A 19,808-nucleotide genomic window follows, 5' to 3' on the forward strand; every position below is an offset into this window, starting at 1 on the left:
GCCTATATTTCATCTGCAGCAAATGTTGAATTTGGAATTATTGGCTAGAATTGTCATGCGCGAAAAACCGCTAATGAAAAAGAGAGAAGCTAAATCGATAACACTGGTCAACACATATTTTTAGGCAGACAAAGAGTGGTTTTGGGGGTTCTGAAAGACACTGATTCCGAATATGACCGTAGTTTTTCTCAAATTGGCTCTTGTTTTGGAGATAATCCATGGGGTTATTTTACCAAAATCTCCCATTTTCGCTGTAATGACTAAATAGAAAGTCGGCTCAGTTGTACTATAAAGTTTAGAAATTCAATCTATTTGTTATCTTTACACACAGAAGACTCTTTTAAATCAAAAGACAGCAACAGCACTATATTTAGGGGTATTAGATTTATCATAGTTACAGACTTTCACAGATATCATGTTGATAAATAAACTCCAGTCATGTATATAAGTATTTAGCTAGATACTCAAATAACGTGGCATTAAATCAATAAGTTGAACGTCAACCACCTAGTGTAAATTTGAAAAATCAGTTGGAATATAATATTATTAATTTAGTTTAAAGCACAATTGTTTTTTTGCACGATTTGCGCCAGTAAGCAATTTAGTGCAGTTTCTCGAAAGGTTCCAGACAGGGTCTGCCATAATATTCAACTCATCTGCCCTGACATCTTTCTTTTGTGGTTTTGATCTCTTGGTGGAGCCTCTCCCATTGCTAATCAACAAGATGATCAGGAAATACATCAAGATGACTGAACAGGAAGTGAACTTTTATGCTCGTGTTTGTTCCAAGTTTTCCATATGCAGATACGAATTTTCGGACCAACTGTATGTAGTTGGGTGCTTTACGATCATCTAAAAAGTTTTATTTACAGCATCTTGGGGGAAATTCCTTGCAGTGACCTTCTTCCTAATATGAAATTGGAATCTTTCATCCGTATTCGAATCTGAAATCTATCAAAGATACCAGATTTAAGCTTTTCGTTTGATAGGCATACTAGGTATACCCAATTTGTTGACTCATCGGGAAAATATCCATTCACAGTCAAAAGAAATGAGACGCATATGAGTATTTTACTTGAGCTTTTCAAGTAAAAATTTTATAGCTTTATACTCCTCTTTAATCTTAGTAGAATGACCAATTGATACAGGAAAATGTGTATTTCCGTTGTGCAAAAGTACAATTGTTTGGCTTGACAAACTGCTTTTTTGACAAACAAATATTTCGTATCAGGTCAAGTTAACATTGATAGACAATATGAGAGCAAAACATGGTTGTAATCAAACTGAGATTGTTGATTAGGATACTGCAAGAGCAAATGCAATGAGGAGTATGATGGCATGTGAAAGTTTTGTGCTTATAAATCTGTATTAACATCAAAAAGCTAGATACTTCAAGATGACAACACTGCTTAGATTGAGTTTTGAGATAGTGATGACTTCACTCCACTGGTAGAAGAACAGAAACCAGTTGATTCAGATGGATTAGGTGTGAACTGGCTGCAAAAAAACACTGGTTCATTTCGTCTGCAGCAATTGTTTACTGTGGAATGAATGGATAATGCTGTCATGCTTGAAAAACTGCTCATAAAAAAGAGAGAAACCCAAGAGCACTCTCTCTTCTTCTGCACTGCTTGCTATTATGAGCAAACAGTTTGAATCAGAGAACATATTACCAATGGTAGCAAGAAAGAGAGGGAAATAGTCTTACTATGAGTGTTACATGGCAAAAATGAATTTAAGGAAACTGACATTGTTAAGATCATTTGATCAAGTCACTACAAGAACAAATGCAATATGAAGTATGATAGCGTGTGATAACTTATGCTTATGAATCTGTAATGACATAAAACGGCTAGATACGTCAAGATGATAACACTGCTTAGATTGGGTGTGCTCATTGCTTTGTGCATAGTGTCACTGGCTACAGAGTTTCGTGATTTTGAAAAGGAATACAATAATCTCAAAGTGAAAAGGTATGAGCCCACATGGGATTCTCTGGACACAAGACCACTGCCAAAATGGTATGATGAAGCAAAATTTGGAATTTTCATACACTGGGGAGTTTTCTCGGTGCCAAGTTACGGTGATGAATGGTTCTGGGAACACTGGAAGGTAATTAACTATAATTGGAACACATCAGATTTCACTTTGTATCATTGAAACTAGGATTTCCTCAGAGCGGTCTGGAACAGCTGTCAAGAAGATACCCAGTGACAATTTATAATCGGAGATGAAAGAAAATCGTCCACACTTGATACATTGCCCAGTGACATGTACGTGTACATGTACAATGAAAAAAACTAGCTGGAATGATTCAATCTGTGACTTGGATGTCTCGAATATTGCAGATACTATGACATCCAAGTTAACGGGTGTCAGAAATTGACAATGACACATTGCATATTAACAGTTCGTACATGTCAGGTCGTTTGAAATTAACGAGATTGTCAAGCAAATATGTACTAAAGGTACCGTAATAAAAAGGGTTTAACGGATAAAAATATCAGACATACAGAAGTAGCAGTAGCATACTGTAATTATTAATTTATTATATGTACGGTACCTGCTTTAAATCTGCCCTACAGTAATCTATCGGTTATTTGCCTATGTATTCTATATAGCTGCAATTGAATTTATGGTATATTTTGAAATACTACTTGCAAAATAAGAGCCACTTTCCCCAATTGAACAGACTATTCACCTGGCCATATGAAAATGACAAGCAAAACAAACTGAAATGGCAGGTTTCTGATTCGTTACATACATAGAAATACGAAGTATTGAGGGGTGCTCCATACATTTTCAATGCTTATCGTGATATGATCAATTCTATTCAGGGCCCGAATCCGAGTGCAAAGGTGGTGAAATTCATGAAAGACAACTATCCTCCAGATTTCACGTATGGTGATTTCGCATCTCAGTTCAAAGCAGAACTTTACGATCCTGACTACTGGGCAGATTTGATACAAGGTAAGCCTAGAACTGCACTGACATCGAAAGGAGCAATGAACTCCTCGGTTACCTACAACAATCTTTCCTCATGCGCGCCTCTTGACTAAAAAATTAAAATGCAGAAATAAGCTTGACCTAAATTATGACTCATTCCTTCTCTCTTCACCAATTATGGTTTCATTTTTATCCAAAATTATGAAAATTAAGCTACTGGCCAGGTCAAGACGTTAAATTGATTAGAACGTGACATTGTCTCGTTGATTCGCGATGTTCGGTAAGCGTAACAATAACGTCAATCACTGTACAAAAATCCCAATTAGAATAGAGTTATCTTTGGGTTGATTGTTGACTGAAGTGCTACATATTAACCGTGAGATGTTTCAGTGAAAAAAATTCGAAACATCACATCCCTGAATTGGTATTATATTGATTGCCGATAGTGAAGATTTTATATTCATTTCTATAAATCAAAATCACGGACCAAATGTTCATCCTGAGACATATAATCAAAGTTTCCGCCAAATTTGCTAAAATCCCGATACATTGGCCATGCAATAGACAATTTTGCAATATTTGTTCCATTCTGCGAAGTAAAACCTATCCATTCTCAAATTTTCTAATCATCAGAGTGATTTAACAAGGTAGCTGGTTTTGCCACTCGCCATGGCTTACCAGCTTTTAAATTTGAAGGTCCATTACCGGTATTAACACACACAAAAATTTAAGAGTCCGGAGCAAAGTATGTGGTTCTGACCACAAAGCACCACGAAGGATTCACCAATTGGGGTTCGAAACATTCATGGAACTGGAATGCAGTCGATGTGGGGCCGCACAAAGACCTCGTTGGCATGCTCGCCAATTCAATCCGAAACAGGACCGATGTTCACTTTGGTGTATACCACTCGCTTTTCGAGTGGTTCAACCCACTTTATCTGGAGTAAGTAACTAAGAATGCATACTCGGACACGGATACAAATCTGGTGAAAAGTTGATTTTCGTGATCTACATGAGACACTTGAAGAATCCGCACGTGCAACCCAAATAGTAGCAAATTTCCAGATCTTTTAGACATTACTTCACAATATTGAATTTCAGAGATGCTGCCGGCAATTTCACGACAAGAGAATTTGTTGTGGACAAGACGATGCCCGAGCTTTACGAATTGGTGAACAATTACAAGCCAGATGTCATCTGGTCAGATGGCGCCTTTGGGCCTGATTCGTACTGGCAAGCACCAGAGTTCATCGCATGGCTTTACAATGACAGCCCCGTTAAGGTAAGATTCTGCCATGTACTTCATTGATCCTACAACAAGAATGTAACAAATGCTATAGCTGAAGAGGCTACACTAACAAAATTTCTCAATCAGGACACCGCTGTAGTGAACGACAGATGGAGCTCGACTTCCGCGTGCAAGCACGGCGATTTCTGGAATTGTCACGATCGCTACCACCCTTCGTCCCTTCAGAATCACAAATGGGAAAATTGCATGACCATCGACAAGTATTCGTGGGGATTCAGACGTGACTCAATCATAGCCGACTACCTAACAATGGACGAAATCTTAAAGGTTGGTGGTCCCGGAATGTAAATCACATATGTAAGTTATTGAATACCAAGATAGATAATGAGAAAGGAGGAATTAACCAGCTGATAGTACTCATACCCACAACCTCTGAAGCGGTACATTCATTGCTTTGCTATGCAATATTGGATCAACTGCAAAAATCATGTATGACCCTCGTGAGTAACTTATAGCAAACAATGACCGAAAGCGCTGACATTTTGAGAATAGAATTGAGATCTCATTCAACAGCATTGGGATATACATAGTACATACATTCACGGAAATCCCAGTAAATAGTATATTCATATTGAAATAAATCCCGAATTATTTTCGGCTGACACTCGTCCGAGGCTAATCGTCAGCAAGTAGTAGACAATTGGAATGAACATTGTATATCAACAATCTCTTCGCCTTGATTATTCGAAACTTCATGTCGATGACATCATATTTGGTGATACGATTGTTGATACGCAAAATTCTTTTTAATTCTCTGCTCGTTGCTTACGATTACCCATGACGAGTGTCAGCCGAAAATATTCGGGTTTATTTGAATACGAATATATTATACAATTGTATGTTGACGTTCTGTACCTCCAAAAAGCTCTTCAAATCCCAGTAACAGATTACACATAAATTTAAGCCAAAAAGCACAAGTTTTCAAACCGAACGGCTGTATCGCTAATTGTAACTTAGAAAAGATGGCATTCAGTAAAATATAACCGAGTGATTCGATTCTGAATCGAGCATTAGGCTTCGTGTCGATTTCGGTTTTGATCAACAAACTTTTCTGTTCTGTTCTGGGTAAAAGTATCCTCCTTTCCCGTTTCCAAAATATGGTGACCCTATCATAAGAGTATAGATGATATTGAAAGTTCAAATATGTAGCCTACCTTATATTTGACCACAAATATTAATATTATTAAATTAATACGAATCAATGCCATTTCTATACCACATGAATATAATCTGGTGTTTTTCGACCACAGCTACCCATCGGATTAAGTGACAATGCTGGGGGTTGACAACGACTTTATGGAAATGTGTTTTGCTAACCTGCTAATGATGCTTTGATATTACCAGTTGAGTTTTCAAGGCCTTTATGTGTTTATGTGGGGTAAAAACATCAAACTATACTGGTTGAAAATATAGTGCGAAGGGTTGTGTAATTTCAGTATTCGAAAGTACCATCTCTCATTACTCGACTCGAATCATTACAATTGACACTCGTTTCAGATTCGAATACTATATTCATTGTGTCAAGCCCTATTCACAACTCACATAAATCACTATAATTCTGTTAAGACCTTGATAAGCACGGTTGCGTATGGCGGCAATCTGCTGATGAACATGGGACCTTGTCACGACGGAACTCTCATGGGCATTTTCCAAGAACGACTTAAGCAAACCGGTGCGTGGATGAAAGTAAACGGAGAAGCAATCTACGGAACATCTCCGTGGAAAAAGTCACAAAACGACACGGTGAACCCTTTCGTTTGGTACACTACGAAAGAAGCCTCTGTCTATGCACTATTTTTGGAATGGCCCGCGGACAATGTCCTGGTCTTGGGTGCGCCGACACCTTCGAGCTCGGCCTCAAAAGTGACCATGCTCGGAGTACAGCAAAGCGTGGCATTTACCAAAGGAAAACCGTCGGGAATCAAAGTCACGTTGCCCACTCTCAATATAAAGCAAATGCCCTGCCAATGGGCCTGGACCTTGAAGCTGGACGGATTTCAGTGATAATTATCGTTACCTATTTTGGTTATCGAGCAATCAAAGAATCGAATGAAATCTAATAAATCAAGCCTTCGGAGAACAACACGGATGCAGTTATGATAAACATCTCATACAACTAGGCTGTGAATGAATACCGTGTTCATGATTTATCACAATGCTTCCCAACCTTTTTCAGTTCAGTTATTGCAAGTTTTATTGTGCCACCCACATTGAGATACGACTTGCCAAATGAAAAACAAATTAATGAGAAAAGAAACAACACACGATTACACAATAGACAACACACATGCAGTTTACTAGTAATGCAAGTTGAGGTTGCATATTAGATATTATCACATCACGTCTGTATGCTTGATTGGCTTGATGTTACTCAGAAAATATCCAGAAAAACCAAAAACTGAGGTACACATATTTTCAACCAACCGTCTGATGTAAGATCGTCATTGTTTCAAAAGTATGTACCTATGAAATTGATATCATATCAATAAAGAATATTGATGCCATTCCATAGCAACCAAAACAAGTCCTCCATGACATATTGAATAGAAAGTTGCAATATTAAGAAATGCTTCGTGGCCCACCTGGAATAGCTTCGCCAACCGGTTGGGAAGCACTGCTTTACAGCCATTCGTCACCCTTTCTTGATATGCAATAAATTTGATGGAACTGAAACATTTTCGGAATGGCAGAGCGTGCACGAAAGTAGCCTGGCAATGGAGAGTTTAAAACAGCATCCTCTCTTATTCAGCATTCAGCACAAGAGGAAGTCGGAAGCATGTTTTGAGTGAGATAGCACTGGATGGCAAAATTGCAAAGAAAGGTATGCTGCGTTTTTGCATATGTTCCATACAATTACTCAGCGGCATTGACTGGCACATGGGGTCAGGGATGGTCAAAGAAGTCAACGTTGGTACTCTTGTAAAATCGAAATAATATTGAAGATTTCTGTTCAATTATAAGTATAAGTTTATGATTTCCAATAAATGTCAAAATTACTTCCAAGTGGAGGTTGAAAATCAAGGTCTGAAAGTTGGCTATACAAGTAATTACCCTAAAAAGTAGATTTGTTCGAAGAGTCGCAAACTTCAAATTTATATGTGGACATGACTACTGCTCAATAAAAAATCTCTCTCTCTCTCTCTCTCTTTCAGAATTGTAGGGTAAATACTGGTGACCACAGTAAAATGATTACTATTGGCACTAAAAATAGGTGTAAAAATCAGGGTTGTAATGACTCGAGTCACGATTTTTTGATGACTCGACTTGACTCGAGTCATTTTTTCAAAATACGGAAATGACTTGACTCGACTCGAGTCAATCTTTGTACTGACTCGACTTGCACTCGAGTCATTGCGCATGACTCGAACCAAGTCATTGACTCGAGACTCAGACGGCCAAGACCGACATTTCATTGTAATTCCGAAGCCAACACACTATTAGGATTTCGTCTGTTGAATATGCGACCAGAAAATGCTAAAAGTGAGGAAAATTGGTATATTATAAATGCGAAACATCCGATATCACCAAACAGAGTTATAAAAAGTGAGTTTACCAAGACTTTAACTGGAAACTGAGCAGTCTATACAATGACTTGGACTCGGACTCGAGTCATAATTCCATGACTCGGACTCGACCCTCTGCTCGCTGACTTGGACTCGGACTTGACTCTGTGGTGAATTGAAATGACTCGACTTGACTCGAGTCAAAACTATAAAAGTGAGATTGACTTGTGACTCGGCGCCTTGTGACTTGGTTACAACCCTGGGTCCTGGTACTTGAAAATTCGATCAGAAAGTGTTAATAAATGCAGACCATCCGATATCATCAAACAGAGTTGTAAAAGTGGGTTTAACGCGACGTTAACTGCAAACTGAGCAGTCAACACAATGACTTGGACTCGGACTCGAGTCATAATACCATGACTCGGACTCGATCCTCTGCTTGATGACTTGAACTCGGACTTGACTCGGCGGTAAATTGAAAATGACTCGACTTGACTCGAGTCAAAACTAGAAAAGTGAGATTGACTTGTGACTTGGTTACAACCCTGGTAAAAATATATTCAGTTACTATGATAACGGAGCTATTTAGCTAATCGGTTTTGACAAATTCACTCCTAAGAGTAATGAAATACAAGTAATTTCTACTAAATCAATACAAGTCAGCCACCAATATTACCGGACCACAATCTGACATATCCAACTCGCCTACCGACACATGCAGAATTCATTTTTGTCGCTTACTTTTATGGTATCCTTTCTTTATCCAGTATGTATGCCTCTTATATACATGCTATAGGCCAGAGGTCTCAAACACGCGGCCCTCGAGAACATTTTGTGCGGCCCGCGAAGGCATTTTTCTATTTCAACTGTTCGACAATATATTCTAGTGTCATATATCTTTTTGTAGATTTAGGAACTTACAGTTCACTCTAAAACTACTACAAAAACCTGAAATCTAAACAAACTTCACTATCACATCACTTCCTAAAATCTACCATGCAGTGGAAGATCGCTATTACGTCACATTTCAGGTTCATGATGACAAAGCATGAACCGTTGATGTTTCGTTACTGAAAATTGTGATTTTGTATGGTGCGACCTTTCGTCAAATTACTCGATTTTGAATTGACTGAGTGATAAACTAAAAATGACTCGAGTTGAGTAGGGTCGAACGTTAAAATCAGAGAAGGACTTGCCTCCCGGAATAGTGACTGGGCAATGGGGGAATAGTACTATATCAAAAGCCCGCAGCTTGCGTTGCGTAGGGTATATAGAATAGAGAAATCGAATCAGGTATGTATGGAAACCATTGGCATTCTGTGGCCCCCGTGACGTATATTTGGTTACATCCTGGATGTTGTTTGCTCTCCCTGTCCATGTTATTATCAGTGACGAGTAAGGTAGTGGTACGCTCCACAGCTGTAACACCAGTGGATTCTTCGGCGGATAGTCATTTCTATTCCAGGGGTTCTTAACCAGGGGTCCGTATCCCCTTCGTGGTACAAAGCACCACATCAGGGGGTACCAGATGCATTGTGGAAATTGGCCTATATGCTGTGGAATATTTTCTGGGCCAATTTATTCAACTGGAAAATATTGTTTGCGCTACGCGCGATTTTATGTGAATGGGCTTTCTGATTTTTATAGGTCCCATCAGAAATTGTGTTGAAAATCGACAGGGGTCACTGGAAATCTAATTGAAAGTACAAGGGGTACGATCGCTAAAACGGTTAAGAAACAATGCTATTACTATGGAGCAATAATGATTATATTTCAGTTGTTATTAATCTGTTCCAATATTAATCGAAGAAAACCTAACGCTGATTTAATTTGACTTTGGCAATGACAGTAACAATAGCCTATACTTATCACGTGTATATCAGAAACCCCGATTAGGCTACACCGCTCACAAGCTCTGATATCAGATCAATCTTTAGTGAATTCTAAAATATTCTACATAAAATTGTGGCATTTCAAAGGTCCAATAGCTGCAATATTACAACCCAACAGCTTTTACGATATCATCATGCATCTTCCCGTATGATGTCTAAACTCATTATTTCTAACAAATTATGCCCGACACAAAAACTATTTTATTCAAATATTTAAAAATGTGATTTGTTTGCGAAGCGTGAATAGTATAATAGTAAATTACATTTTTTCGGTGGTTGTGAAATGCCTGTCTGCAAGGTGCCATTAAATAAGGCCTAGTTGGATATTATAGATTGAATACCCCTATTCAGTGATTCTGCGGCCCGCGGGTCATCACAAATTAGGAAATTGGCCCACGAGCACATTTGAGTTTGAGACCTCTGCTATAGGCCAAGGTGGGTGTCTGATTACAAGACCACTGCAAGTCGTTTCGGCACCACTTTCTACCGACAAATTCCAAAATATTAAAAATAAATGTTTTGCTTGATAAAACCGACAAGTAAGACTGGAAGTACTCCAAAGACATAACCAATTAAATTCAATTTATTACTAACAATTGCATCATTTCATTACACCACAAGACTGCGATGCAATGAAAGTACGCAAAACCTACTTGTGTAGTTTATTCCACAAAATTAGAGGTACTTTGTTACTGACCAACTCTGGGATCTCAACTCATAGGATGCCAACAACTTCTTACCTCAAAACAATTGTGATAGAAAATTCAAAAACCCTGTCCAAGCTGGTAAGTACATTGAAGCTTTTCCAACAGTCCACATAATCTTCTGCAACTGCTTTTGGCGCAAAGTTTTCTCAGGTGTGATATCCTGAAAGTAGAATACCCATGCATAATATTGATGCCCAATCAAATATACTGCACATATCATTCTACATTCTTACCTAGATCGAGCGGGTGTGTGTGGCTTCTATGTCATTGAGAAGATAGCCTACATATCAAGAGTATTCTTGGTGTTGACTTATGATGTTTACACAATCCAGGTGGTATCCAGCAGCAACTACGAAATCGATAATATTTTTGTGCTGAAATATAGTCAGGTTATTTTTGCTCCGATGAATTTGTATTAGGGAGAACCCCGTGCCAAGACTTCCAAATAATGAAGTCGATCTGACTTGCAGCTTATTAAACTGCAAATAAGTCTACTTTGAATTCAGTCAGGTTTTTGTATTGATTGCAATCATGAAAGCAACACAGATATACATGTGTACTTGTAAAACTATTATTTGTTCGATGAGTCTGCATCAGTGAATGTGTATAGATCTATATTTATTTCGGTGTTTTTGAAAGGATGAAATTCCTAACAATAAACTGAATTGAATCGATGCAGCTATTTAAGATTCCGTGGTGAAAATTATCCCAGAAAGCGACTACTGAAACCACTGCTCTCGGGAAATAAAACTGACAGCCACGTGAATTTCATATTTTAGGCACTTGGTATCAGTTTTTTTTTCATTTCCAAAAATTTTCAAATTGTGTATTAGTGAACCTAAAGCCACAGTAATGATATATCAAACAAATGATATTTATACTTCAACATTATCGTCAGTTGCTCTGGAATGAGACAGACGTTTTACACAATGGGCCCTTCATCCGATTAGTGCCTAAAACTAGTACACATTTTACTTCATTGATTCGTCGAGTTGTTATTCGACCAATTTATTTACGGAAGTTGGGTCTGTACTCATCGTGGCAGGAACGCATAAGATCTAACACGACCTACGGCTCTGCTGTTTGGAATTACTTTGCAAAGATTTACTCGTGAGGGTGTCTGCTTCCAAAGAGGGTGTTCTACAGGTTCTTAACTTGTTTTGACATAAATCAGTAGCTTTTTCGGCCGTTTTCAAAGGTCATTCTTTCCACAACTACCTTTCCAATAGTCCAGATGACAAAATCTAAAAAAAATGTAAGGAACAATCAAACAACTGTGCAATGCAGTGTTACCCTCACAATTACTTTGAAACTAACCTCACCCTCAACATCACAAGTCATTTTTTACTGTAAAGAGAGGCGATAAAGTGGTTGGATAAGATCAAAATAAAATCTAAAAATCAAGTGGTTGAATGTGGGACAATCATCAAGATTAATGGGAGAGATTGATTGCAAATCAACAATCAGTCAGGGTCATTTCATAAAATTTATACAAACATGTTTTTGCTATACTATATACTTTCACGAGACTGTCCCTAACGACTATAAAAACTAGCATGCCACAGATTGCCGACCCTTGGTTTAGCGGCACATGAAGAAGGTAGCTTACCATTGGACTTTCAATATGGCAAGGAATATATTAATAACAGTTGTCAGGATGATTTCAGATATAAAAGAATCATGCATATCATAACCAATATTGTATTTGCAAAATTTTGAAAAAGCAATTAGTAATGCTTGTGCCATGGTCAATGGTTTGATCATGCTATTGAGGAGATCATGTACCTTGTTGCAAGCTCTTCCTTTTAACTTGATCTCGAAACAGCCTCGGCTGTTGTATTGATCGCGCTTATTCAATTTTCCCAGACATTCACGCTGGTTAATAATATCCAAGCTTAGCTGTTACTGGAGGTCACAGCCAAGAGTTTTCGTTAAGTTGGATACTCCTGGCTGTGAATTGCAGTAAGTTGCATACACGGTCACACAAAACTCAGTCGACTACCGTAACCGAGTTGTGAAATTCAATTTTGTGTGTCGCAATTTACAATGTTAATACTTGGGTAGTAGTGTGACTACCAACTAGTCATAGTACATAACATACATATTATTCTGATTGACATTCAGGACACAAAAAGGATCAAATTTTAGAGTGGCAAATACGAAGAAGCGCGAAGAGCCAAATTTCATCGGGGAAAGGACGATCAATCCACATCAGAACCGGCAATGAAACCTTACATTGTAGTACTCTACTGCGCTACAGGCCCCAGAAGTATTTACCAGTCGGGATTTTACATAAAAGGCCCGCAGCATTAGCGTGGCACTAAGACAGATAGTAAAATGCACCTTAGAGTTGATTTTCTGACTCCTGCTAGGACATGAGTTAGTGAGCGCACCCACCGCAATCTAGACACGGTCTTCCTTTCGCGCGTTACAAAGTAACAAAAATCACTCACAAGACACAGAACGGCTGTTTCAATTACAATGTATTAAAGGAGCTGCGAAACAGATAACTTGGCAGTTACGAGGCGATTTCAAAATTCAGAACTGCACCGCGAGCGCGCGGATGGTGGCGAAAGAAAACGTCACGTCGACGACAAGTCGGGAGGTGCGAAGCGTCATTTTTTCTGGTCTGTTTCAGAAATTCGGACTTTCCTTCTGGTGCGCGTCGTGTAGCTCGCGGACGACCTCGCCGTCATCGTGGGGGTCTGCAAAGCAGGAATGGTACGGATGTTAAAAAATAACCAAGGGTTTGTACCATTTACTTGTGCGGGAATAGCAGATTGAATACCCCATTCACCAAACTTCTAAAGGCACACGCCAGCCCAATCGTTTCTGCATCATGTTTTGATGATAAATAATACAGTAGTTACTAGAGACCAACCAATATCAGATTGTTGAGCCGATAGCGATAACCCCGACATACTCAGCCGAAATTCAAATGATATGGTATGCAGCTTAAAGGCACAATTCCAGATCTGCATAACATTTATTTCAACAGCTTTACAGCCGTTGCTAACTTTTAGTACAAATAAACTAAAAAGGCTGCATCATAGTTCTCTACCAGTGTTGGGATCAAGTCACTAGCTTTGAGTCACAAATCAATTCGAGTCATTGCAAATTTTGACTCGAGTCAAGTCAAGTCGCTCGATTACGACGATTACCCCTGACGAGCGTGAGCCCAAAATATTCGGGTGATTTCAATATGGATATAGCATAGTTGTAATGACTCGAGTCATCACTCGACTCGACTTGACTCAAGTGGGTTGGACCGGATTGAACTGAAAACTGACCAGTGAGCATAATGACTTGGACTCGAACTCGAGTCAAAAGACTATGACTCGGACTCGGCCTCTACTGACTCGGAATTGGACTTGACTCGGTGGTGAATTGAAAATGACTCGACTTGACTCGAGTCAAAACCATACAAGTGAGATTGACTTGTGACTCGGAACCTTACGACCTGGTTACAACCCTGGAATATATATCATCCAATTGTGTCTAGATTTAGTACAAAGTTACCTGACGCCGTTTTTTAAACTTTGTGTTCTTCTCATCTTCTTCCCGTAGCGGAGACAGCTCGGAGAGTTGCGAGCTTTTTCTCAAAGGAGATTTTACTTTTGCTGACACGCTGCGACGGGTCGGTGTTTTCGGACGCGCCTCGGCGCTGGAATTGTCCTCGCTGCCAATCGCAGAAAGTGAGAGTCCGGTAATTTTCAAGTAATACTGAGTATAAGTAGTACTATAAGTAGTACCTTATAGAACGTTTAGACATCCTCGCCTTTTTGAACGGACTCGACAATGTGGCGGCTGGCAGCTCAGGTTCGCTAAATACCGCGGCCGTGTCATCCGCACGGTCCACTTTGGCCTGGAATGTAACGTAATTTCCGTAATGAAATGTGTGGAAACAGAATATTTACGGAAATGGGAGAATTGTAAATATTAAAGCTGGGTGCCGGTAACACATACAATACATCTCCCTTCCGAAATCATTGCAAACCTTCAATCTCTTGCTGCTCCTTGTGGGCGTTCCGGGGGTTTTCCCAGAGCCTGGTGGACGACCCCTCCTCGGCGGAGTCTTTGCAATGGACTGCTGTACCTCAGGCGTGCTACTAAATAGAATGTGAATTTCAATTTTGACACAATGGAATTCGCTCGCTAGCCAAAAGACGGCAGATTCATGAGATTTCTCGATACATTTACTGAGAACGGGCCGCATATGGTACCACAGAGACCACAGAATTAATTGTGAGACAAGTATAATAAGGTAAAATCCGCTACAAGCGACAGTACTTGTAGAATTGTTCGTGCGTAGTAACACATGTACCAAAATATACCGGTGTATTGAATTCACTTGGCGTACTTAAATCCAGCAGTATCAAAATTCCTGTCGCACTGATCCTTTAGAAAGCCAAAGTAGGACTAGACAAGAGCACGAGAAAAATACGGAAATCGCTTTCACCTTGGTGGTCTGACAGGCGACCCCATAGACTTGTCGCTGTCGCGTTCTGACAACGCCACTCTTCTCCTAAAAAAAAGACTGGTAGAATCTCGGATGAAACAGTTTCACGTTAAACCAGTGGTCGGCAAGCCCTGTTCTGCGGACATCAGTGCCGGTTCGGGAGTTTGTTACTGGTCTACGAAACGTTCTTACACTCTCGCAAGTCAAGCGAAGGTTCATAATTATAGCAGTCATTGTCACTGATAACAATTTTGAATCCACGACAGCCTGATGATTGCGGCGTTAAAGTTACTGTTAATACAACGACTCTACCAACGGGTGAAAATGTTGCCAGAATATGGCTGGTCTTACAAGCAATTAAACCTTGTCGCCATTCGCAACAACCTGGTTATGCAAGTTTGAAATTAGGCCTACTGTATTAGCAGCAACGAAGACAAACTACACAACACATGGGACGCAAAGGATTCATGGCTGTCAAGTTCTATAGATTATATTGTTTGGTTGATTAAAAAAACGTTGCACACCAAATTTGCCTCAATTCCAACCTGTAGAAGCGAAGCTATCAAAGTTATAAAATTCAGAATGAATTTCTTTTTTCATATTCTATTGGCTGCGCGATGAAATTGAAATTTGTCTCAAAAAACGATGCACAACATATTTGGCTCGATTTTAACCCGTAGAAGCGGCGATATGGGTGTGAACAACTTTAAATTTTGGGAAATTCTTCAATTATTGATATTATAGCCACCCACCGTAAATACTATTTTTGTCAAATCCAAAACTTTCTACTCCAATAACTTCCCTTCTACCAGGTAAACAATTTTATCAAATAGCCAGTAAAATTGGAGAAAAACATTATTTTTGAACAACCCTTGTCTACAGCTCTCGGGTATTGTCGCAACAATATAGGCCTTTCAATGCTAAACATTTGTGTCTTTCAAGATCCACCAAAAACCTGATAAAATAGACGACTTACGGGGATCGTCGAGTGGGCGACACCTTTTCGCCGTCAAGATCAGAAGATCTCGTCTTCCGCCTAAAACGAGAGAACAAAAAAAGTTCTGGTAAATGTGGCTCGGCACCAGTATCGCACGAAACGTAATTCGCAATTTCTTGAAAGGAAACATCAAAATTTAATATCTAGGCCACAAGTCAGGAATGTTAAACCGCACTGAAAATGATCCCGAATTTCACACTACTACTAATAGACACGTTCACGTTCCATGTTGGTGCCGGTGGGACCTGTGCAGAGGTGGTCTAACTAGGCATCGTTGTTACTCAAACAAAATTAGAAATAGCTCTGCAAATTTCTACTGAATTACAGCTACAATTAACAATACCAAAGACACTACATAATTACTTTAAATGGAAGTTGAAAATGAAGATCTGAAACGTACCGAGGTCAGTTTTAGAAATTCGATTTGGACAATGGGTCGCAGACTTTAAAAAGTTAATTTGAGGTGGGCGCACCATCGCGACGAACACAAAATTATCAATGACACTATAAACAGGTGCAATTTTCGAATATACATTCAGTTCACCGTGATAAACGAGCTCTTTAGCCCTGTGGCCATGACAATTTTGCTCGTACAGCCGATGGAAACATATCATAAACCTACTTTCCACATTACAAAAGCCAAAGCGTGGTTTGCCCATAAACTGTGAAGTAAAAGTCTAAGTTGTCAAATAATAAGTAGGAAAATTAGTACTTGAAAGCATGAGTACATTGTTGCTAACCAGCAGCTCTGGCACGGTGGCATTTGCACTAACCTCGATCTGCTGTTGGCGGCCCCGGGCACCAGCAAATGCGTGCTTTTAGCAGACGAGTCTTCGACCGTTCCTTTATTTTTCCTTGCCGACCTCGTTCTTGTCACTGGCGGCGAGAAAACGAATGCCGGTCCCGGTGTCGCTGGAATAACAAAGTAGTGTTACCAAGATACTTTTGGAGGCACAAATCTTAAATACTGGTAGGCAATTGAACATTGAATTCATTTCAAAAATCAATTCGCTACAATTTTGTAAGTGAAGATACTCTTTGGAGGTACAGAACTGCAACATACTATTAAATACTATATTCATATTGATATTTTATTTTATTTTATATTATATATTTTATATTTTATTTTCGGCTGAGACTCGTCAGAGGTAATCATCAGCAACTAGTAGACAATTCAAAAGACAACAGTCGTGTCACCAAATATAACATGTCTAACATAAAACTTCAGACAATCGAGGCATAAAGGTAAAGTTGGTCTAGGATCTAAAAATTCGATATAGAACTTGAGCAATCCGTTCCGTTGGATTAATCAAATTTTCATACCGGTGATCAGGGGCGTAGCCAGGGGGGGTGTTTTGGGTGTCCAAACACCCCCCTTTCCAAACTAGAATATCCCCCCTTTTTTAATCCCAAATCTAGAGGTATTATTTCATGCCATAATCACGCATTCGTAATTGATGCACGGCGAGTGTTTTCACTGAACGATCGATGCCAATGTGCCCTTTTTCTCCGATTCTTCTCTCGTCTGTGATAACGAGAGTGCTTCAGGTGTCATGTTACAATTACAGCACAGCGGGAGATCTCGCTATTTCGCTATAAATAAATTGGCGACTCGGCTTGCTATCTTGCCATGTTTTAATCAAATGCCGAATGCGGAATCTGTTTGATACATGAATGAATTTGATAACTCGGTTATGTGAGTAACGACTGCCCGCCTTTTAGTGCTATGGTATCTCTTGTCCTGCTTTCACACATTCAGCCAAGAATAAAAATAATCATAATCATAGAGGCATCGGAGGCGCAAAAAACTAGATATTTCAGCGATTAGCTATGTATTACTGTAAGTGTCCGATGTAATGTGGTAATAACGTGACGATATATAGTCCTGGATAATCCGCATTTGTCTCTTATGCATCGTAATCCAATTAAGGAATGGTTTTTCGATTACGAGCCTGAGCCTAAGCCTGGGCCTGAGACGGACTACTGATATCAACGATTGCATAGCACTTCCGCACACATTGGTTTTTACTCTTTACAATACTAACATAGAAAAATGCTACATCAATTTAGCGAACGATATTATGTTGAATCTAAACTCGTGGTGCATAATTTGAATCAATCCGGATCCGCAGAAACGATCTGTGAACAATTCATAGCTAAGGTGAAGGTGTGATTGCGCGGATATTAAACCAATGACAATCAGGAGATGTGTTAGAGGCTAAGCAACGATTAGCAAGACGGGCAGTCGTTTCTCCAACAACCGAACTAATTCATCGCCAATTTCATCAATAAATAAGAGATTCCGCTTTCTACATTATCATTTTTTTAATCTGTTATGATATCCGACTCGAGGTCGCGTTCTTATGTGAGCGCGAAACGGCAATATCTCTGGCTGTACTGCAACTTGATCACACTGCTCACTTTTAGTAATTGCGGGCAAGTTATGTCTGGTTCGGCTGCTATGTCGGCTTACCAGTTGTGATGCTATATCGTAGTAATACAACTGCGTTATGTGGATGAGTTACGGGCCGAAACAAAAAAGAACGGAACGTCGGACAGACGTTACATCAAACTGAACTGAATCATGTCACAAGTCATCACGATGTAACAGATTCCGACTGCATTGCATATATTAACATTCGTGAATCTGGTTATGGTACGTGTCAAGTCGAGTCCGCTACTTATCTGAATGCGAAATCATAAGATCTCCCGGTGCTGCGTTGATTGAAATATGATCTGCGCGCGCGTGTTGTCGATTTCGTAACTCGCTCTTAGTAATTAGAGGCGCGCCTACGAAGAGGCGTACTGTGGCTGCTATCGATCGTAGCGTACGACATCGGCGTTATATTTTAATATAACAGGGCTATGTATAAGCGTATGGAGTTGTTAACACGGGCGAGATTATCCTATTCTTGTAGTAGAAGCATCTGTGCATACAATTAGCCCGATAAATCGGGTAGAATTCAGAACATCCTTTGTTGACGAAACACCCCCCTCTACTTTAGAACACCCCCCTTTATCCTCGGCTGGCTACGCCCCTGCCGGTGATGCATGATATATGGTGATACGACTGTTGATATCAAAAGTTATTACCCTAACGAATGTCAAAATAATCAATTTATTTGGACATGCCTAGGTAGGTCAAGGTGGGTGTCTGATCTCAAAGACTACCCCAAATCGCTTTGGCACCTTCCTATCTTTTCATTGTATCGCAGTTTTGAGACGTTTTGCATTGAAGAAAATATTAATGAACTGACACTGATGCATATAAAAATTCAGTCGAAAAAACACCCGACAAACATTCAAACAACCTACCTGGCGGGACGTTTTTCGAAGCCGATTCTCGGGTCGGTCTTGTCCGCGTCTCAGCTGCTCGTCTGGCCTTGAGTTTCGGCGTGCCTGCGACAAACGAAGAGAGAGACGCCAATGATAGGATTGACCATGATAGGCATGAGTATCTATGTGAACAAATGGCTCAAGCACAATAAACTGTTTTAAAGGGGCGCCTGCACTCTAAAAATGATGTGGTCTCAAATTAAAGGGCAAACGAATAATAATTTTCGGCCGCATCCATTTTCTTCAGAATGCCACCGTAATGGAGCTGCAATCTATTGAAATTTCCACAAGTGTTTCAAGCTCCAGCAGTCACGCAGAGATCGAACTTTATAAAGTTGTCAGCCGTTATGAAGGAAATATATATGTCGTACGCGCCAAGGTGGTTTGGATACCGCGTTCAACGGAAGATGTCCAGTCAGGAGATTTATGTCAAAACCGAACCTAGCGTATTCTATTACTTTAGGACAGAAATAGATCATGTCTAACAACGTTTGATACATAAGAATAGGACAGTCTATAGACAATACCGTACGGCACATGCAGTATGCGTGTTTTTTACAGAAATAACATCGTTACCGGCGAGAAACGCAGGTTCGTCGGATATAACCCCGGTCACGTCTCAAGTTCTATTCCTACTGGTCATCCCAAGGACCCAGTCT

The 19,808-nt window shown here is 39.7% G+C and overlaps 2 protein-coding genes and 1 long non-coding RNA gene across 6 annotated transcripts in view; 1 reads left to right on the forward strand and 2 right to left on the reverse strand.

Moving 5' to 3' along the window:
• The first annotated feature begins 1,833 nt into the window (after nt 1–1,833).
• Nucleotides 1,834–6,928, forward strand: LOC145455158 (alpha-L-fucosidase-like). The gene is made up of 6 exons (XM_080333121.1): nt 1,834–2,112; nt 2,838–2,970; nt 3,679–3,889; nt 4,048–4,228; nt 4,322–4,522; nt 5,822–6,928. The coding sequence occupies exons 1-6, from the start codon at nt 1,867–1,869 to the stop codon at nt 6,257–6,259; spliced, it is 1,410 nt and encodes a 469-aa protein (XP_080189247.1). The 5' UTR covers nt 1,834–1,866; the 3' UTR covers nt 6,260–6,928.
• On the reverse strand, nt 6,248–10,914 carry LOC145455165 (uncharacterized). Its single transcript, XR_013920280.1, has 2 exons — nt 10,391–10,914; nt 6,248–6,963 (listed from the first exon to the last, which is right to left on the reverse strand). It is a non-coding gene; the product is annotated as an uncharacterized LOC145455165 (long non-coding RNA).
• Nucleotides 10,915–12,822: 1,908 nt separating this feature from the next.
• The window catches only part of LOC145455144 (uncharacterized), a 77,669-nt gene continuing 70,683 nt past the window's right edge, over nt 12,823–19,808 (reverse strand). For 3 of the 4 annotated variants that reach the window (XM_080333104.1, XM_080333103.1, XM_080333101.1), the window contains 8 exons: nt 19,129–19,212; nt 16,587–16,725; nt 15,793–15,852; nt 14,817–14,882; nt 14,355–14,466; nt 14,110–14,222; nt 13,877–14,036; nt 12,823–13,062 (listed from right to left, as the gene is read on the reverse strand). In XM_080333104.1, coding sequence (XP_080189230.1) covers nt 12,973–13,062; nt 13,877–14,036; nt 14,110–14,222; nt 14,355–14,466; nt 14,817–14,882; nt 15,793–15,852; nt 16,587–16,725; nt 19,129–19,212 — 824 coding nt within the window. In that variant the 3' untranslated portion in view covers nt 12,823–12,972. The remainder of the gene's footprint in view (nt 13,063–13,876; nt 14,037–14,109; nt 14,223–14,354; nt 14,467–14,816; nt 14,883–15,792; nt 15,853–16,586; nt 16,726–19,128; nt 19,213–19,808) is intronic. The other variant, XM_080333102.1, reaches the window with a different exon arrangement.

The sequence above is a fragment of the Botryllus schlosseri genome, chromosome 14, assembly GCF_051294905.1.
Source record: "Botryllus schlosseri isolate E-star chromosome 14, Bs_hap1, whole genome shotgun sequence".
Lineage (NCBI taxonomy): Eukaryota > Metazoa > Chordata > Ascidiacea > Stolidobranchia > Styelidae > Botryllus > Botryllus schlosseri.

Bases quoted from the DNA above. Each gene is read 5' to 3' on its own strand.
- LOC145455158 (XM_080333121.1), top strand. From the start codon at position 1,867: ATGATAACACTGCTTAGATTGGGTGTGCTCATTGCTTTGTGCATAGTG. The intron at 2,113-2,837 runs GTAATTAACTAT...AATTCTATTCAG, and splicing joins GGTTCTGGGAACACTGGAAG to GGCCCGAATCCGAGTGCAAA. The intron at 4,229-4,321 runs GTAAGATTCTGC...TTTCTCAATCAG, and splicing joins ACAATGACAGCCCCGTTAAG to GACACCGCTGTAGTGAACGA.